Source organism: Lampetra planeri, chromosome 33 (genome assembly GCF_965212315.1).
Source record: "Lampetra planeri chromosome 33, kcLamPlan1.2.h2, whole genome shotgun sequence".
NCBI classification, from domain to species: domain Eukaryota; kingdom Metazoa; phylum Chordata; class Hyperoartia; order Petromyzontiformes; family Petromyzontidae; genus Lampetra; species Lampetra planeri.
Genome location: NC_136139.1, coordinates 9,364,001 through 9,384,583, shown reverse-complemented (window position 1 = coordinate 9,384,583; position 20,583 = coordinate 9,364,001). Strand labels below are relative to the sequence as shown.

General features: G+C 52.1%; 1 protein-coding gene across 1 annotated transcript; it reads left to right on the top strand.

Annotated features, from left to right (window-relative positions):
• The first annotated feature begins 1,066 nt into the window (after positions 1 to 1,066).
• LOC144729532 (solute carrier family 35 member F3-like) lies at positions 1,067 to 19,803 on the top strand. The gene is given in 9 exon segments (XM_078609853.1): positions 1,067 to 1,105; positions 1,108 to 1,154; positions 2,019 to 2,137; positions 4,286 to 4,706; positions 9,706 to 9,925; positions 11,495 to 11,620; positions 13,400 to 13,589; positions 16,365 to 16,454; positions 19,489 to 19,803. Coding segments are annotated over 9 exon segments (1,533 nt in total). The 3' UTR covers positions 19,770 to 19,803.
• The last annotated feature ends 780 nt before the right edge of the window (positions 19,804 to 20,583 follow it).

The window sequence follows — 20,583 nt, the reverse complement described above, 5'->3', positions numbered from 1 at the left end:
CCTCCCTCCCATAGCTCCCTCCTCCCCCCCATCTCTCTCCACCAACTCTCTTCCTCCCTCAACCGCCCAGGCCTCTCCCACTTACCTGCGTCATCCCCCCACCCCCCTCCCCTCGCATCAACCTCTCCCCCCACCTCCCTCCCCGCAGGTGGTGACTGAACGCGTGAATCCCCTGGGCAGGTGGGATCGACGACATAGAGCCTCTGATGTTGAACGCGCGGCGCTCGGATGAATGGGAACAGCAGCGAGACGGGGCAGTGAGAATGAGAGGGGCGGGAGAAGGAGTCGGGGGGAGGTGGGGGTATGAGAGAGTAGAGAGATAATGAGCGTGGTAGAGAGTTGGGGGGGGGAGAAGAGAATTCGGGAGTGTGCCGAGAGAGATAATGAGAGAATGAAAGTGGAGCAGAGAGAGAGAGTGTGCGGGAGTGGGGGAGAGATAGGGTATAGTGGGCGAAAGAGGCGAGCAAGAGAGTAAATGAATGAGAGAGGGTCGATATATAAACATGAGAGAGTGGATAGAGATGGTGTGTGCGTGTGTGCGTGTGGACGAGGAAATGGGATGGGAGAGTGGTTGAGAGTGGAGAGCAGAGAGGAGAGAGAGCGAATTGAGGGATGAGAGATACTGGAGTGAGTATTGAACAGGTGTAGTCTCGAGACATCGAGGAGAGTTAATTAGAGCGAATGAGAGAGAGAGAGAACGATATGATAGAGTGGAGCGGAGAGAGATAATGTGGAAGAGAGAGAGTCGGGAGAAGAGTGGAAGGAGAGTAGAGATCAGGAGGAGAGAGAGAGAGCGCGCAGGCGAGCATGAACGACAGCGAAAAGGAAGAAAGCGAGCGAGAGAGAGAAAGCGTGGAGAGAGATTGAATGAGAGAGTGGGGGGGAGAGTAGAGAGAGGGAGTGGAGAGAGAGAGGGGGGCGATGTTTGGATGATGCCACCGGGCCGTTTCGAATCTCACTGCCGCCCCAAATATTTTCTTCTCCGCGTTGGCAGCGAGAAGCGGAGACCCGGGCAGAGCCGTGGAGGCGAACTCCGACTGCGCTGAGCGCCAAGCTGCGTGGATTGATGAGACACAGACGCCCGGGCAACAGCAGCAGCAGCAGAAGCAGCGAGCGGCATCGGTGAAAAATCAAGGGTGCGCGTGTGGGCGCGTGTGTCTTCCGTGTGTGTTGTGTGTGTGGGGAGCGGTGGCGCAGTGGTTCAGAAACGTGCGTTTTGGAGTATTTGGCTGCTATAAATTGCCACGTGATGAGCCACTTCATTGAGCTATCATCTGTGGCCAGTGGGGCCTTACCTGATTATATATAGAGTGGTTCGCGTGCTGCGCTACGGACCCCGGCGACCCGGGTTCGATTCCCGCTCACGGCCAACACCAGTGACCATTATCTGAACCGGTCCTGGGCCTCCCCAAGGTCGACTCAGCCTCATATGACTACCTGGTGCGGTGCGTAAAAACATCGCCACTGGGGAGGCAAAGGCGGCCGGGCGTGGTGCTGGCCATCCACCCCTTAGGGTGCCGTTCCGGCCTTCATAGGTGCTCGCTAACGGCACTTGCCCCTACAGTCTGTTCAGGCTATATGGGGGATCTTTTTAGTCTTTGTGTGTGTGTGTGAGTGTTTGGTTTGGCTACGCACGGTGCGGAAATAAGTTCAACGTGCATCGAGGATTTCCCTCTTCGTGTGTGTGTGGCGATGATGATGATAATACTGCAAAAGTAATGATACCACCGATACGATGTATGCATGTTGAATTTCTTTCGCACCGTACGTGCGTGGGAAGGACAACAAATGTCGCGTGTGTATGAGCATGCGTGTCTCTGTGTGGATGTGTGTGTGTGTGCATGTTGCGTGTTTAACGTATGCGGTATCCGTGGTGTGTATATGTATTGTTGGTGTATGGTGCTCGCTAACAGCACTTGCCCCAACAGTCTGTTAAGGCTATACGGGGGATCTTTGTCTTGTGTGTGTGTGTGTGGATTGTGCGTTGTGGTCGGCGCGTGCGGGGTCCGCTGAAGGAGACGTGGAGCGGAATCGCGGTGCGGATCGCGGTGGAGCCGGAGGATGAAGAAGCGGTGTGCGCGCGTGGCTCCGCTCAGCGCGTGTCGAACCCCCGTGCTGAGCCTCACCCGCTCGCCAGGTGTGTGTGGTGCCAGGTGTGTGTGTGTGTCAGGTGTGTGTGTGTGTCAGGTGTGTGTGTGTGTAAGGTGTGTGTGTGTCAGGTGTGTGCGGTGTGTGCCAGGTGTGTGTGTGTGGTGTGTGTGTGTGTCAGATGTGTGTGTGTGTAAGGTGTGTGTGTGTCAGGTGTGTGCGGTGTGTGCCAGGTGTGTGTGTGTGGTGTGTGTGTGTGTCAGATGTGTGTGTGTGTAAGGTGTGTGTGTGTCAGGTGTGTGCGGTGTGTGCCAGGTGTGTGTGGTGCCAGGTGTTTGTGTGTAAGGTGTGTGTGTGGTGTGCCAGGTGTGTGTGTGTGTGTGTCAGGTGTGTGGTGCCAGGTGTGTGGTGTGTCAGGTGTGTGGTGTGTGTGTGGTGCCAGGTGTATGTGTGCGTATGTCAGGTGTGTGTGTGTGGTGTGTGTGTGGTGCCAGGTGTGTGTGTGTGTCAGGTGTGTGGTGTGGGTGTGGTGCCAGGTGTGTGTCAGGTGCGTGTGTGTCGTTGTGAGTGCATCAGGTGTGTGTGTGTGTTAGGGATGTGTGTGTGTGTGTGGTGCCAGGTGTGGTGTGTGTGATGTACCAGGTGTACCAGGCACACCACATACAGGAACCCTGCGACCCGAGTTAAAAATCAGAATCAGTATTCATCCTGGAGAAATCCCATGAGTTATGAAGCTAGTGGCGAGTATTTGAACCGGTCCTGGGCATCCCTTAGGTCGACTCAGCCTTAAATGAGTACCAGGTGCGGTGTGTAAAACATCAGCATTGGGGAGACAAAGGCGGCCGCGCGTGGTCGATGCCGCGTGCATATATGTGAGACACACACACACACATATGCATGTGCACACACGCACCTTGAATCGCAATGGATTTCATGTCAAGGTCCTCTGCCTCTAAGCGCCTTCATTACTCTAAGTGCTTCTGTCTCCTAATGATTTTATTTGAATGCCTAAATACTTATTCTGCTACTACAGCGATTTCGTGCATTCGTTCGTGATGTCATCCAGGGGCATTCAACGCGCGTTTATTTATTTATTAACCAACCACCAGTGTAAGACACAGAGAACGCCACGTGGCGAACGATACACAGACAATGCACGTGTCAGAGCATTTATAGCTCTGGTTGAGCAGCTATATCATGGGACCTTTTTTTGGCAGGATTGCAAGAAAGGGTAAAAACTGTTCTTATTTTCAACATACACGAATGCGGACGTTAGCGAACTGTGCTATGTACACTGAGTGTGATTCCCAGTCCACCAAGGCCGAACTTGCCACAGTGGTGAAGTAACAGCCGAACACCGCTCTGTGACTGACACGTGGTGGAGAGGTCAACTTCCGTGACCTTTCCGTGAATGACTGCCACGTTCGTCCCCACTCCTCGGCCGTGATCCTCACCGCAGGTTACCGAACCCTCAATGACGAGGCGTCATCTCTCACGCGACGTATAGGGTGCTTCAAAAACATGTTAACAATTCTAAGAATTTGCAACAATACCGCGGAAAATGTGCTGCCTCCGAGCTCTGGAGACCCCCCTGGAGAAGATTCCAGGCACGCGTTGGCAATGATTGCGAACAAGTGTAGGCTCTTTGACTTTTTGAAGCCATAAACATACATTTGGTATCATGTCACAGTGTATTATCCGTTATTTTCCATAAAAAACGATAGTCCCATATAAGTGTTAACTTTTTTTTTAACACCCTGTATTCCCGGGAGGATACAATAGGCATGCTCGAAGTAGGGATCGTATGCGTGTTGAACTTCTTTGGCACCGTACGTAGCCAACCGTGCTAATCGGAGGTGCGGGGGGAAGGACAACAAACTAAACACAAAAACAGTTCTAAATAAATTAGTTTTCAATAGAGATGATTTCAAAGTGCATAGCTCCAGTGGCTTCCAAATATCGGAAGGAAGAGCGTTCCAGATAGCCGCAGAAGCGCATCTGAAAGCGCGCGATGCCTCCACACACATTGCTGCTGCTGCTGCCATCACCACGCACAGGAACAGAACGGCAATGTCGGGCACAACTCGGGCGAGACGGATGCGGCGTGGCCGAATGTATCCCGGTGGAACGGCGTTGCTCGCCGGGCTGTTGCGGCGAGAACGCCGCGCGTCGTTCACAACGGATCGCGTTTGCGCAGACCTCGAATCGAGCCCCAAAGAACCCGCGGCGGCGGCGGCGGCGGCGGCGGCTGCGGCGGCGACGACGAACGACCCCGAGACCGACTCGAACGGCAACGCCGTCCCACGCGTGGACCCCGCGGAGGGACCCGCGGGCTGGCGCTCGGTGCTCCGGCGCCTGGCCTGGGGGCTCCTCCTGCTGCCGGCGGTGACCGCTAGCTGGGCGGGCGTCTCGCAGATGAACCGCGTGGCCGCGCCGCGAGGAGCGGTCCCCACGGTCCCCACGGTCCCCACGGTCCCCACGGTGGCCGCGGCCCCCGCGACGCCCTTCCTCGCCGCCTGGTTCGCAGCCACTTGGAACGTGGCCGTGTTCCCCGCGTACTGCCTGTGCCACGCGGCGTGCGGCGCCGACGGGACGAGGGGCACGCTCCAGACGCTCAGGTGAGACGTCAGATTTTGGAGGCGGACGGGCGGGAGGGGGTGTGGGGTTCCAGATGTTTCGAACGCGGAGATGGTGCGAGGTGGATTGTTGCTCCGACGGGTATGCGATACGGGACCCCCGTAGATAATCGACGGTGAATATTTTCCGGGTCGCTCGTGAATTTTAATAAGCGGCACGCGATGACCGGTCGCCACGGCCATGGCGAGAGGTACATTGGACGTGGTGTGCCGAGTGCGGTACCAGCATCGACGTGAGAGCATATGGAGTGCAGCACAACGATGTGTTCGCTTCACACTGCCCTCTGCTCCGTGTCATGTAGCCCCCAACAGCAAGCTGTATTCACGCTGCTCGCCCAACCTGGAACTGTCCAGGCTCACACCTGCTTAGCTCCAGAGATCTGACGAGGCACCGCGGACGCATTCCCTGCCACCATCACTTTTCTGAAAATGTCCATTCACTCTTGACTTAACTTTTCGTGACTGCAGAATTCATATTCTTTGGTTCTTTCGGTAAATTCAACCTGTTAATGTGACATCGGAGAGCCGACGCCACGGGGAATAAATAAATTCCAACATCGGAAGGTGGCAGGATGGGAACATCACAGCCAGTTAAGACTTAAACTGGTTGATAACGTCCTTCCAATGATTACTAAGTTTGTACCCATCTTCTCCGTTGAAGTTGTGTCTGTGTCCGTATATGTGGATGGCTTCATGAACGAATCTTTGTCGATAGCCAGTGGGTTTGCAAAGTACTTTCGTCTTAGAGAAATCAATATCGTGTTAGTCCACTGCATTAACAATGATCACCCACGGCCAAGGAATTGGTCCTACCGTGTTTCAAATCTGCCTTGTGTTCACGAACACGGTCCGAGACATGTCGCTTAGTTTCACCAATGTAACTCCTGCCGCAGACACAACTTAGTTTGTAGACACCGGGGTATTGCATGTCAGGGATCAGATCCTTCACAGATGGGAATAGATTTCGATTTAAAGCTTTCGTGACTGCAGGGATTCATATTCTTGGTTCTTTCGGCAAAGTCACGTAGAAGGGAAATTATAAAAATAAAATATATTTTATTATTATTTTATTATTTCCCTTCCAGGTTCGATTTAACACAGTATAACTCTCGGACTACTGTACACCCTATAAAACAGTCTGCATTCAGCAGATTCCCTCCTCTTTCCCCCTGATGACGATCGTTTGTGTTGTGATCGAAACGTCGCAGTTTTTTGTCATTTTCTTTGAACCATCTACGCGACTTTACCGAAAAACCCAAAGAAAATGACAATTAACTGTCAAATAACCTCGTGCTGTGCGCACACAACCGTGGGGAAGAATCGAGTTTTGTTGCAACTCGTCCGCCAACTGATGCCTCTATCCCAGCGGTCCTCGGGTGTCTCTGGAACGGCAATCGCCCCCAATTGAGGCCCACACAACTAAGCCTACTAATGCCACACCACGACGGGGAGATCCACGTGTCCACACCTCGAGTCAACGCTCCTCCGATGAGCGCTGTGGGCTACGTACGGTGCAAAAATTAAGTTCAACGCGCACACATACACACAAGGCGGCGTTAGCACGGCGTTTGTTCGTTAGCTTCACGGCGTTGCACGAGCGCGTTTTTGTTTTTGTGTCGCCGCAAAGTGGCGCCGGCGTTCCCGGCGGACAATCGAAATTTCTCCCGCACGGTATCCACGCCGCAGCCTCGGCGTCGTCACCCGGAAGCGTCGTGACCCACCGGTTGAGAGCGGCAGCCCAAGCGGCCGGTACAGTAATTAATTGTCGGCTTAAGCCCCGGGTAATTGAGTAGTTAATTATTTATTATTCTCATTTCATCCACAGACGGCTTAACGGTGCGGGATGACCCCCGTCATTGAGAAGTGGCTGAAGTAAACGTCGCATCGCTGGGCTTAAAGCCGTCTTCTCCCCACCGTCTGGTTTTCACGGAGCAATCCGTGAAGCGGGCCGGGGATAATCTGGATCGGATTTCTTTCCCAAGTCGTTTTTCCGCTTTGCAACGCGACCCCTTTCTTTCGATTTGATTTCAGATGTTCACTTACGTAAAACAAAAAAAAACCCGGTTGTGATCGACGCGTGGACGGGTGGCTCAGAGGTCATCGCGTCGAGCCGGCACTGCTGAGGTGCCTGGTTTGAATGCGGGTGGCAGCCACAAACTGCGATTAAACCCTGATCTCAAGATGGTTTGTGTGTGTGTTGAACTTCTTTCGCACCGTACGTAGCCAACCGTGCGGGGGAAGGACAATAAACTAAACACAAAAAAGTAGTTTTAAAAGAAATTAGTTTTCAATCGAGATTATGTAAAAGTGCATAGCTCCAGTGGCTTCCTAATATTGGAACGAAGAGCGTTCCAGACGGCCGTAGAAGCGCATCTGAAAGTGCGCGATGCAGTGACCGTCTGTGTTCGATGGCCAGCCAAAAGATGCTGCGAGGATTACCGTATGGGCTATGGGTTTGAGCCCATAGCCTAATACAGAGAAACCCATAGACTCGCATAGACTTACAGGGAGATCCGCGGACGCAGATAGGGAACCCTGTAACACTTGCAAAGATGTACTTCGTTGTGATTGAACGCAATTTTCGAGTGTAGTGAATTGACGGTCACAGCCCGGTCACCGATGACTTGCATGGAGACCCACAGACTCGGGAGAGATCTTTGTTCACGTGACAGAATCAGATTTACAGTAGCGGCGCGGGGCAAGAACTTTACAACAACAAGCACTACAACACGATAGTAGACACCAATACAATTCGGGGATTCTTATATTTTGTATAGACTTTAAATAAATAAAAAGCTCACGATTGCCATACTCGTGGTGTCATGCTGGCCCCAATGGAAACTCACCAGAGACAGTGTTCCCCTTCATGGTCTAAACACGATTCATATCTAATAATCAGAATAAATTACGTATTTATCCAGTCGCGCTGAGCCGCAGGTCCTTTTTCCAGCAAGGTCCTGCTGCTGCTGCTAGAGTGGGGGTTATTTATTCATTTTAAGATGTGTTCAGCCAATTAATGATGAGTTGTGTTTATTGTACAAAGTGGAATGAAACCGGAGCACCCGGAGAAAACCCACGACTTGTGCGAGAGGAGACAGCGCTCCATCCCCGTAGAGATGGAAACAGATGGTTATTAGTCCACTTGCTGTACTGCCTTACCATGGCGAATCAAGACGCCCTACGGAAAGGGAGTTTCACCACAACATCAGTGCGGTGGTGACCCAGCAACCCTCGATGCTGTCCCCACAGCGCTGGGTCACAGGCGCGCGCCACCCCAGTCCACTCCCGGGTGAAGGTTGAATGAAGGTTGTTTGACCATACGTCGCCACGCTGGTCAGCGTGGATTCATGACAGGGATTGGGGGTGTGCCAACACCGGTTCGGACATCACGTGACACTGATGTTAGCCGTGGCTGCGAGTCGAACTCAGGGAAGCACACGAGGTTCAGAGGCACCAGCGCTCCCCGGGGTCTGTGATTTAGGGGGAGCTGTGTGGTTCGAACTGATGCTTCTGGGGTGGTCCTGCATAAGTTCAAATCCCGGTCGGGGGTGTTGGAGGATAGGTGGCGCGGCCTCTCTCATCTCTCGGCGATCGATCAAATGAGCGACACCGCTTTCATGGGAAGTAATCAATCAATGAGTCGACCTCGTTTATGAAGAGGTGAGAGTCACGGAGACAGAGGGCTGTTTTGCGTGGCAGAGAGAGCGCTGCGCAGTGCACACAATACGACTATTATTCTATTATTATCAAGACTATTATTAAGCTTTAAATCAAAATTTACTATTATTCTTATTTCGTACGGCTGATGGTGTAGATGCAGAGCAACGACTTCAATTTTACATTCAGGTGGTCAAGCCAGACGACCGCGTCAGGGGCAGCGGAGTGCATCCATGTGATGTCACCAAAGTCATTATAATAGTCCAGCGTGCAAAGCAAGCACAACCATTAAACACGAATCTGAACAAAATAGCCGAGTCGTCGGCGGGAAATGTGAATGTAACGTGGAAAATAACACGTCCTAAACAAATACATCATACTCATGCAGCACCAATTAAAGAGATGGCAGCGGCAATGTGAGGTGCCTTCATCTAGCAGGGGACAGACCACAGCTGGACATGTTGGTGACCACAACAAGGTGTGACCCCCCCCCCCCCGCCCGCCCGCTCCTCGATGCTGCGTCGCTGGCGACTCCCCACCAAAAATGTGTCAATATTCGACCAACAGCCGTCACTGTTTGCGTCGTTCTGAACAATTCGGCTGCATATTTGTTTGGCGCCAGGTGCCCAGTGCCCACCACAGGAGGAGCGCCTGGTGCCTAGAGGGCCCGGAGCCCAGTGCCTGGTGCCCGGTGCTTGGTGCCCAGTGGCTCGCATCCCGAGCCCAGCGCCACGTAGCAAGGGCGTTCGGTGCCTGGTGCATGGGTGGAAAAAAACGATTTTTGCAGCGGCAGGCATCGTTTTTTTTAAATACAATTAACCCCGATTTCGGGGAATTAAAACCTGGTTTAATGAATACGAAACTCTGATCCAAGGCTTAGGCTGCTTCCTCGTCGGTGCTGCTATCGTACTCGGGGGGGCCGTCGGGCACGGGGTAGTCGTAGAATGCGGCGGGCAGGTTGGTCGTGATGAACACGAGCTTCTCCTCCACAATCGTGGGCGCCAGTGAGTTCCTTAGCTTGGAATGGATGAAGCCCATCGTTGAGAAGCTGGCGAAGTGCGGTTCTGCAATTAGAACCAATTAAACCGGATTCCTCCCAATCTCAGATGATCGGGTTTAATATTAGAAGACGATTGTAAAAAACCCGACTGTGCCACCCTTGGCCTGGTGCCCAATGCACGGCTCCCAGTGCCCACCCCAAGAGGGGGGGTGCGCAGTGTTCCCCGGTGTCCGCCACAGGGGAGGCGCACGGGTGCGGCCACATCCCGCGCGCGTTCCAACACCGGCACCGACCGCCGCTCCCGTTCCGCGCGCGCGCCACCAGGGCGTGCGGCCGCCTGTTTGGCGACGGCGGCGTGGGCGTGAGGCCGCTGCTGCAGACCGTGCTGCCCTTCTCGCTGCTGTGGACGGGCGCCACGTACCTGTACCTGCTCGCGCTGGCGCGCATCGCGCCCACGGACGCCGCGGCGCTCTTCTGCTGCAACAAAGCGTTCGTCTTCCTGCTCTCGTGGATCGTCCTCAACGACCGCTTCATGGGCGTGCGGGTGCGTGCGTGCGTGTGTGTGTGCGGGTGCGTGCGTGAGTATGCGTGCGTGTGTGTGTGCGTGCGGGTGCGTGCGTGTGTGTGTGCGTGCGTGAGTGTGCGTGCGTGTGTGAGTGTGCGTGCGTGTGTGAGTGAGTGTGCGTGCGCATGCGTGTGTGTGCGCGTGCGTGCGTGTGTGTGTGCTGGTGCGTGAGTGTGCGTGCGTGAGTGAGTGTGCGTGCGCGTGCGTGCGTGCGTGTGTGTGTGCGTGTGTGTGTGCGGGTGCGTGTGTGTGCGTGCGTGAGTGAGTGTGCGTGGGCGTGCGTGTGTCCGGACAGCCCGGCCGGCCGAGTCGGCTCCATCGCGAGTCGCAAATCCGCGATCGTAATGACTGCAACCGCGGTCGCAACCGTGACGACAACAACAACAACGGCCATTCGCCAATTTAGTGGCGGTGTCGACACCGCGGCGCCTGTGCCAGGCTAAGTGCACGTCAAGGCCACGTGAAGTGTCGAACGCCCGCCGGCAGGAGGTCACGGGGCAGACCCAGCAGGTGTCATGGGGTTGACTGGCTGAGATGAGTGGCAGATGCGCCGCCTGTGCACCCGACTATGCCAACACAACCACAACTGCAATTACCACCCCGATTATGACTAACAAAGACAAAAATCATTCGTATAGCACACAAGATAAAGATCCCCCATATAGCCTGAACAGACTGTTGGGGCAAGTGCTGTTAGCGAGCACCTATGAAGGCCGGAACGGCACACGAGGGGATGGGTGGCCAGCACCACGCCCGGCAGCCTTTGTCTCCCCAGTGGCGATGTTTTTTACGCACCGCACCAGGTACTCGTTTGAGGCTGAGTCGACCTAGGGGAGGCCCAGGACCGGTTCAGACAATCGTCACTGATGTTGGCCATGAGCGAGAATCGAACTCGGGTGGGCAGGTTCGTAGCGCAGCGCGCTACCCCCACAATCGCAACCGCGATCACGACCGCGATCACGACTAGAATCGCGATCACAATCAGGGCCATCACCACGATTTTCATGACAACCGCGATCACGAATCGCGATCACAACAACGATCACCACCGGTATTACGACTACAACCGCGCTCATGACTGCAACCGTGATTTACAACCACAATCATCGCCACAACCGCGGACACAATTGGGACGATCCTGACCACAACCGCGATCTTCTTCACAGGAGGGGAGGGGGGGTAGCAAACAAACTCAGTGGGGTGTGGGGGATGTTACCGGACATAGTCGGCAACACAAATGGTGAACGCTATACGGAATGAAGGGGGTGGGGGGGGGCTGAGACCGCTGAAGTGAGGTTGGGGGGGGGGTCTTGGCTGTGGTCGTTGCAAGCACTGCTGCTGTGTGTGCGATCGCTGTGGCGGTTGTGATCGCGGTTGTGATCGTGGTTGTGGTTATTATCGTGGTTGTGATTGTGGATGTGGTTGTGATCGTTGATGTGGTTGTGATCGTGGTTGTGATCGTGGTTGTGGCTATGATCGTGGTTGCGATCGTAGCTATCATCGTGGTTGTGGCTATGATCGTGGTTGTGATCGTGGTCGCGGTTGCAGATCGTGGCGGCGATCCTCGCCATCTCGGGCATCGTGATGACCGCGTACGCGGACGGCTTCCGCGGCGACTCCATCATCGGCGTGGCTTTGGCCGTGTGCGCCGCCTCTGCCTCTGCCTTCTACAAGGTGCGGGGCCCCCCCTCACCGGGACCCCCCTCACCGGGGCCTCGACTCGCCGTGCTCCCACGTGACCACCACCAACACCACCACCACCGTCGCGCGCTCTCGGATGCGCTTCCGCAGGCCGTCTGGAACGCTCTTCCTGTCCGATATTAGGAAGTCACCGGGAGCTACGCACGTTTAAATCATCATCTAAATTGACAAACTCATTTTTTGTCAAAAAAAATTACGTGTTTTCTTGCCCTTCCCCCGCACCAACGATTCGTACGGTTGGCTAGGTACGGTGCGAAATAAGTATGATATACTTATGTAGTGACCCATTCTATGTCACTACACATACATCCACTGGTGAGCAGAGCCATGCCGGTCTGGGCCAGTCCATTAACATTGCCCAGTAAGTATCCGTGTATTGCCCCAACGCTTAAAGAGCCTCGTCGCTTCGTAGCCTCGGTGCCTTGAACCACAGCCTCACCAATTAACCCAGAGCTCGGCAAACCAGCGGCCATTCACACGTGTATTGTGACTCTGGGAATATTTAGTTTTCTTTTTCCGAATCCAATTTTTTTTAAATGCCTGTTATTGTTATATTGGTTGCCGACCCCTGACCTAACCCGAACCAGAGCCAACCATACTCTAAGATAAGCCCCCCCCTCCTCCTCCTTAACTTGTATTTAAGAGCTTGCCTTTTGGAATTTTGCCTCACTTGATACAGTAATTTTAGCCGTGACGGTCCCACCTGATGACGGAGACTTGTGTTGCCTCCGAAACGTCGTGATTTATTATTTTATTTATATTACTATTTCTATTATCTTTATTATTTATTTTTACCTACGTGACTTTACCAAAATAAATCCTAAGAGTATGAATCCTTGCAGTCACGAAAGCTTCAAATTTAGAATCAGAGCCAACCTTCATCTCGCACCAACGCTACCCCGAACCACGCTCGCCAACATCTCCTCGTACGAGCCCATCTCCTCATCCCGTGGCGCTCTCTGCTTCACCCATCCCCCCCTCTTCACCTCTTGTGGACACGACACGTTTGGTGTCCACTGCTCCACGTGACCTCGATGCTTGAGGACGACTGTACCTCCCCCCTGCCGTGGGCTCACCCCTTCGCCCTCCCCTCCCCATCCACCCCCCTCCTCGTATTCCTCCTCCTCCTCTCTTACCTACACCCTCAATCGTCTCATCTACCCATATGCCTCCTCCTCTGACCCCATTTCATCCTCCCAAGTGCCGTCTCATCCTGATATTCCTCTTTTCCTTGCCCCCCCCTCCCATCTATTCCTCTTCATCTCATCCTATCTCCTCCCATGCCCCATCTTATTCTCCTATTCTTCTTCCTCCTTTCCCAAATATTCTCCTCCCCATGTCCTCCTCCTCCATCACTCATCCCATCTCCTCCTCCACCCTCCTTCACCGCCCCTCGCCCCACCTTTCTCCCCCCCACCCCCTCCCCCCACCTTTCTCCCCCACCCCCTCCCCCCACCTTTCTCCCCCCACCCCCTCCCCCCACCTTTCTCCCCCCACCCCCTCCCCCCACTTTTCTCCCCCCACCCCCTCCCCCCACCTTCCTCCCCCCACCACCTCCCCCCACCTTTCCCCCCCCACCCCCTCCCCCCACTTTTCTCCCCCCACCCCCTCCCCCCACCTTCCTCCCCCCACCCCCTCCCCCCACCTTTCTCCCCCCACCCCCTCCCCCCACCTTTCTCCCCCCACCCCCTCCCCCCACTTTTCTCCCCCCACCCCCTCCCCCCACCTTTTTCCCCCCACCCGCTCCCCCAGGTGCTCTTTAAGAAGGTGCTGGGGAGCGCCCGTCTGGGCGAGGCCGCCCTCTTCCTGTCGGCGCTGGGCCTCGTGAACGCCGCGCTCGTCTCGTCCGCGTGCGCCGCGCTGCACTACTCGGGCCTCGAGCGGTGGCCGCACGGCGCCTCCGCGTGGGGCAACCTCTGCGCCACCGCGGCGCTGATCCTGAGTACGTGGGCGGGGGGGCGGGGCACAAGACCCCCCACCCACCCACCACCCACCCACTCGCTGCCTGCTGATGTTGCTGCTGCGATTGCTGCTGCTGATAATTATGATGATTCATCTCATAGTGCTTTTGCTGACGATGAGTTATCCTTTACACCATTGGGACCTCATTTGACAGAAGAAGAAATATGATAATTGGTTTTTTACCCTTTTATCTGGCAACAAAACTGACACTTTTTTTTTACAAGGAGTCATGTTTGCATAGACCACAATACCTGCAGTCGTAATGCAAACAAAAAACACAACTCTGATGATGTATGCACTGTCCTTGAAGTTGATTGGTCCACACCCGAGACAGCTTTTCTTAGAGCCTAGTCTCACATGGTGTTGGACCAGATGACGCCAAAAGGCGCGCCTTTTGGCGTCATCTGGTCCAACACCATGTGACTCCTTGTAAAAAAGGTGTCAGTTTTGTTGCCAGATAAAAGGGTAAAAAACCAATTATCATGAGTTATCCTTCTACTGCTGTCTGCTGATCGTACTGCTAATGATGATGCTGATTCACATGCTGTATGCTGTCGCGGATGATTCGCCTGCTGTTGCTGGTGATGATGATGATGAAGCAGCTATTTTTGTTGGGTTGCCACCTCTTCGGAACACAAATAAAACAGACGCATATCATGGGACTAAGGATGATAGCTCACAGTAGCTGCAGAAGGAAGGACTGCAGTACATAATCATTGTAGCGAGTGGAGTGTTATTACAATTATTACCTAACTGACAGAAACCGGGCTCTTTATTGTACCGGGAATACTTACAGATTTCCCGAGACAGCTCCTTCAACTGAATGATGATGCTGCAGTAAAAACCAGGACAGGTGGCAACCCCAGGTCCGTGAGCCGTATGCAGCCAGTGGCTTAGTCGTACACGGCCATTTGGCGTCATCTGGTCGAACACCTTATGAGACTAGGCTCGAAGAAAAGCTGTCTCTGGTGTGGACCAATCAATTTCAAGGACAATGCATACATTATCAGAGTGTGTTTTTTGTTTGCATTCTGACCGCAGGTATTGTGGTTAATGTAAACATGATTCCTGGTAAAAAGATTATTTATATGTCGCTGCAAGCTTCGTAGCTGCACTAATCAGGTACTAGAGGGGGGGTGGTATTTTGAATCTTGCAATGACAGTGGTTTTGACGGTGTGTGTGTGTGTTAATAGTTTAGAAAACAACGACTCATTCATATGCCTGTCTCTTTACATAAATATATATATATTGTGCACAACCCCCCATAGGCCCCCATTGTTTTCTGGGGGTGAATAAATTCAGCAGCATTAATTCAGCTACAAGCAAACTCTCGACTGGTCTCAACAAAGAGTCTCTTCAGCATAGCCAGGCTCGCTTGTGAGTCGCCAGATATTTAACGGCAAGGACCCTTATCTTGAAGATACATTCGGTTTAACGTGTGGACTCTAACCAAATGTATTTAAAAGTCCTGTCCAGTGCTCCATAAAGAATATATCCCCAACCCTTGGTCTAGAGCATGAACACGTACAGCCCTGATAATTGGTGTTTTACCCTTCTATCTGGCAACAAAACTGACACCTTTTTTTTACAAGGAATCATGTTTGCATTGACCACAACATCTGCAGTCGGAATGCAAACCAAACACATAACTCTTTACAATGTATGCACTGTCTTTGAAATTGAATGGTCCACACCGGAGACAGCTTTCTTTAGAGTCTCAAATGGTGTTGGACCAGATGACGCCAAAAGGCGCACAACTCAAGGACAATGAACCATCAGAGTATGAGAGCTCAGGGTAAGCATTTGCATTGACATGACTCCTTGTAAAAAAAGGTGTCAGTTTTGTTGCCAGATAAAAGGGTAAAACACCAATTATCATATTTTGTTACTGGCAAATGAGGTTCCAATGACGTACAGCCCTTTTGTCAATCCACTGCTGAATAAGGGCCTCACGCTGGCCATTGAGGACTGGCGGGGCAGTAAGGGTAGACGCCATCGCATCGAAAGTACTTAACAACAATAACACTGGTCAACAAAAAAAAAAATCTGGCCTGGACTTTTGCAGCTGTTTTAGACTAATTTCAGGGTGCTTATTCCAAATCTGATCTCAGATTTGCTCTATCACATCTCATTTTTATGCTATCGGCATACCCCATTTTCATTGATTTTACCCGAAATTAACTCTGTCACTTATGATTGCAAGTTGTTGCGAATCAGTGACTGCTTTAGTGTTAAAATATGGTGCTGTATTTTTAGGATAGTGTGTTTATAATATCATTTTATGTAGAAATCCACATTTATTTAATATTTTTCTTCTGTAGTTTTTATTGAAAATGCAATATTTGATATCTCAAAAACCTGATGTTATAGACAAAAACTGATGCCAGATTTGGAATCAGCACTCCAAAATTACCTTAAACCCGTTGGAATACCTTATGCCAGAAAAAGTGTGTTGACCAGTGTTATTGCAGCGCTGCCATCTGCCACCCATCACATAGTCCTGCATCAGCCTTCAACAACCTTGTGGTGTTGGCCCATCCACTTACTTACCAGTCTGAACACCTGCTTAGCCACCGCGTTCCGACGGAATTCATGGTGATTTTGCAACGGAAATTCATAATCTCGGCCATGCCACGTGTTGAATGAGCCTCATATCGTGCTCTCTATGAGTTCTCACCGAGTTATGTAACAAAAACAAACCTGGACTTCTCACCCTGCATCGTCGCTTGTCTTCCCCTCCGACTCCCCACGCAGTGTTCACGGCGCTCGTGAACTTCGGCGTGGCGCTCACCTACCCCAGCATCATCTCCCTCGGGGTCGTCCTCACAATCCCCCTCAACGCGGGTACAGCAGCATACAGCAAGCAGCATACAGCAAGCAGCAGACAGCAAGCAGCATCAGTATACAGCAAGCAGCATACAGCAAGCAGCATACAGCAAGCAGCATACAGCAAGCAGCATCAGTATACAGCAAGCAGCATACAGCAAGCAGCATACAGCATGCAGCATACAGCAAGCAGCAGACAGCAAGCAGCATACAGCAAGCAGCAGACAGCAGAGGTGTGGACTCGAGTCATGTGACTTGGACTCGAGTCAGACTCGAGTCATGAATTTGATGACTTGCGACTCGACTTGGACTTGCATAACAATGACTTTGTCCCACCTATGAGATGTGGACTCGAGTCCTGTGACTTGGACTCGAGTCAGACTCGAGTCATGAATTTGATGACTTGCGACTCGACTTGGACTTGCATAACAATGACTTTGTCCCACCTCTGGCAGACAGCAAGCAGCATACAGCAAGCAGCATACAGCAAGCAGCATACAGCAAGCAGCAGACAGCAAGCAGCAGACAGCAAGCAGCAGACAGCAAGCAGCAGACAGCAAGCAGCATACAGCAAGCAGCAGACAGCAAGCAGCATACAGCAAGCAGCAGACAGCAAGCAGCATACAGCAAGCAGCAGACAGCAAGCAGCAGACAGCAAGCAGCATACAGCAAGCAGCATACAGCAAGCAGCAGACAGCAAGCAGCATACAGCAAGCAGCAGACAGCAAGCAGCATACAGCAAGCAGCAGACAGCAAGCAGCATCAGCATACAGCAAGCAGCATACAGCAAGCAGCATCAGCATACAGCAAGCAGCAGCAGCATACAGCAAGCAGCAGCAAGCAGCATCAGCATACAGCAAGCAGCATACAGCAAGCAGCATCAGCATACAGCAAGCAGCAGCATACAGCAAGCAGCATACAGCAAGCAGCATCAGCATACAGCAAGCAGCAGCAGCAGCAAGCAGCATCAGCATACAGCAAGCAGCATCAGCATACAGCAAGCAGCATACAGCAAGCAGCATCAGCATACAGCAAGCAGCATACAGCAAGCAGCATCAGCATACAGCAAGCAGCATCAGCATACAGCAAGCAGCATACAGCAAGCAGCAGCAGCAGGCAGCAAGCATCAGCATACAGCAAGCAGCAGCAGCATACAGCAAGCAGCATACAACAAGCAGCAGCAGCAGGCAGCAAGCATCAGCATACAGCAAGCAGCATACAGCAAGCAGCAGCAGCAGGCAGCAAGCATCAGCATACAGCAAGCAGCATACAACAAGCAGCAGCAGCAGACAGCAAGCATCAGCATACAGCAAGCAGCATACAGCAAGCAGCAGCATACAGCAAGCAGCATACAGCAAGCAGCAGCAGCAGACAGCAAGCAGCATACAGCAAGCAGCATACAGCAAGCAGCAGCAGCAGACAGCAAGCAGCAGCAGCAAGCAGCATACAGCAAGCAGCAGCAGCAGACAGCAAGCAGCATACAGCAAGCAGCATACAGCAAGCAGCAGCAGCAGACAGCAAGCAGCAGCAGCAAGCAGCATACAGCAAGCAGCAGCAGACAGCAAGCATCAGCATACAGCAAGCATCAGCATACAGCAAGCAGCAGACAGCAAGCAGCAGCATACAGCAAGCAGCATACAGCAAGCAGCAGCAGCAGACAGCAAGCAGCAGCAGCAAGCAGCATACAGCAAGCAGCAGCAGACAGCAAGCATCAGCATACAGCAAGCAGCAGCAGCAGACAGCAAGCATCAGCATACAGCAAGCATCAGCAGCAGACAGCAAGCATCAGCATACAGCAAGCAGCAGCAGCAGACAGCAAGCATCAGCATACAGCAAGCAGCAGACAGCAAGCATCAGACAGCAAGCAGCAGCAGCAGACAGCAAGCAGCAGCAGCAGACAGCAAGCATCAGCAAACAGCAAGCAGAATACAGCAAGCAGAATACAGCAAGCAACATACAGCAAGCAGCAGCAGACAGCAAGCATCAGCATACAGCAAGCAGCAGCAGACAGCAAGCAGCAGCTGCAGACAGCAAGCATCAGCAGACAGCAAGCAGCATACAGCAAGCAACATACAGCAAGCAGCAGCAGACAGCAAGCATCAGCAGACAGCAAGCAGCATACAGCAAGCAGCATACAGCAAGCAGCAGACAGCAAGCATCAGCATACAGCAAGCAGCAGCAGGCAGCAAGCAGCAGACAGCAAGCAGCATCATCATACAGCAAGCATCAGCATACAGCAAGCAGCAGCATACAGCAAGCAGCATCATCATACAGCAAGCATCAGCATACAGCAAGCATCAGCATACAGCAAGCAGCATCATCATACAGCAAGCAGCACACAACCCTGCTTGCTGCTTGATGCGTGGTGGTCATGTTGCAATTGCTACTGCTAATGTTGCTTATCATAATCAGGAAGGTCCTTTGCTTTAGTACCACACTCCACGGGAGGCGAATGACTTTGTGTTTATTTGTTATGCTTGTTTTAGCCCAGGAAACTCTATATATTCCGAATGAGAAAAAATCGCGGGTAAATCTATCGAATTTTACACATTTGTTGTTGCTGATGATGATGAATGTTTGTCTTCTATTCTTATCATTGCTGCTGCTACCGCCTCTGCTGATGATGATTCCAGATCCTCCTCCCTTCTTTTTAAATCCTTTATATTAAGTTCACTTGCTTGCTTGCGCGCTTACGACCGTGCAAATCTTTCGGTCGTTTTTAACCCACTTCCCGTGATCCAATCGAGCTGACATTTTCCACACATACTCGTTGTGCGTGACAATTAATTTTCGTGAAAATTTTTTCCAAGATTTTACACTTTTTATGACAAAAATATTATATTTAATTACCAATTGCTTAATGGTGCAATGCAATCATCTGACCCATAGGTGGCAGCCATCTCAAGCCAGAGGACGAGAGGACTCTAGCCGCCACGCATATAAAGGATTTATAGTGAAAAACTTTGTTTTTACGGGTTATACTTATTTCTGCTGCCGATGCTCACCCTCTTCTTCCGCTGCTGCTGATTCTCTTCCTCCTCCTCCACCACAGCGCTTGACGTGCGTCGAGGGGACACCACCCTCGGCGCAATCCGCCTCGCGGCCATGGGAGTCATCGTGAGCGCGTTCCTGCTCCTGCTGCTGCCCGACTACTGGGACGAGGATGCGCTGGAACTCGCCACCGCTGTGCGGGGCCGCCTGCTCAGCCCCTGGGCGCCAGAACCGCGCGAACAGCCTCCGACCGACGAGGGACTTTGCCTCGGCGCCGGTCCTGGGAACGCGACACAATCAGACCCCCCGGCTCTCGTGCTGGTGGCCAGTGGGCAGCAGTAGCAGCAGAGAGCGAACAACAACAGCAACAGAAAACGAAAACTGAAAATTGATCAAGATGTGAAAATGGGTGGCATGCCGAAGTAGAGCAGAGTTAAGTGGCTCGTTGATACGTTGGTTAGGGTTAGGGCTAGTGGTTGTGTTCCCTGCTTAGATGGGGTTAAGAGTAAGGCTTGCACGAGTGGCTGGTTTTGGCTATTACTCGTGCTTTGTTTCATCGTTGGTTACGGCAAACTGGATAGTTGGTTAGAGTTTGTGGGATGGTCAGGTTGGAGAGTTGGTTAGCGTCAGGGGCAGGGCTGTTTTCAGTGATTGGTTGTAAGATTACTCGTGGCGAACTGACTAGTTACTTAGATATTCTTGGTTCTTTCGGTAAAGTCACGTAGAAGGGAAATAATAAAAGAATAAAAATAAAACAATTAAATTCTCACGACGTTTCGATTGCAACACAAGCAATCGTCATCAGGTGTGAAAACGACAGCATGATGATGATTGCTTGTGCTGCAATTGAAACGTCGTGAGAATGTTATTGTTTTATTTTTATTATTGTATTATTTCCCTTCTACGTGACTTTACCAAAATAACCAAGAATATGAATCCCTGCAGTCACGAAAGCTTTAAATCGAAATGTATAGTTACTTAGAGTAGGTGGCATGGTCAGGTTGGGTAGCTGGCTAGAGTTGTGGCATGGCTAGGATAGTGTGTTCGGGTTAGAGTTTGGTTGCACGGTGTGTTATGGCCATATACTGTACCAGTAGCTCGTCCTTACCATCACAACTTTTGTATCTTTCAGCTTTTATGTTCACTTTTCGTTCCT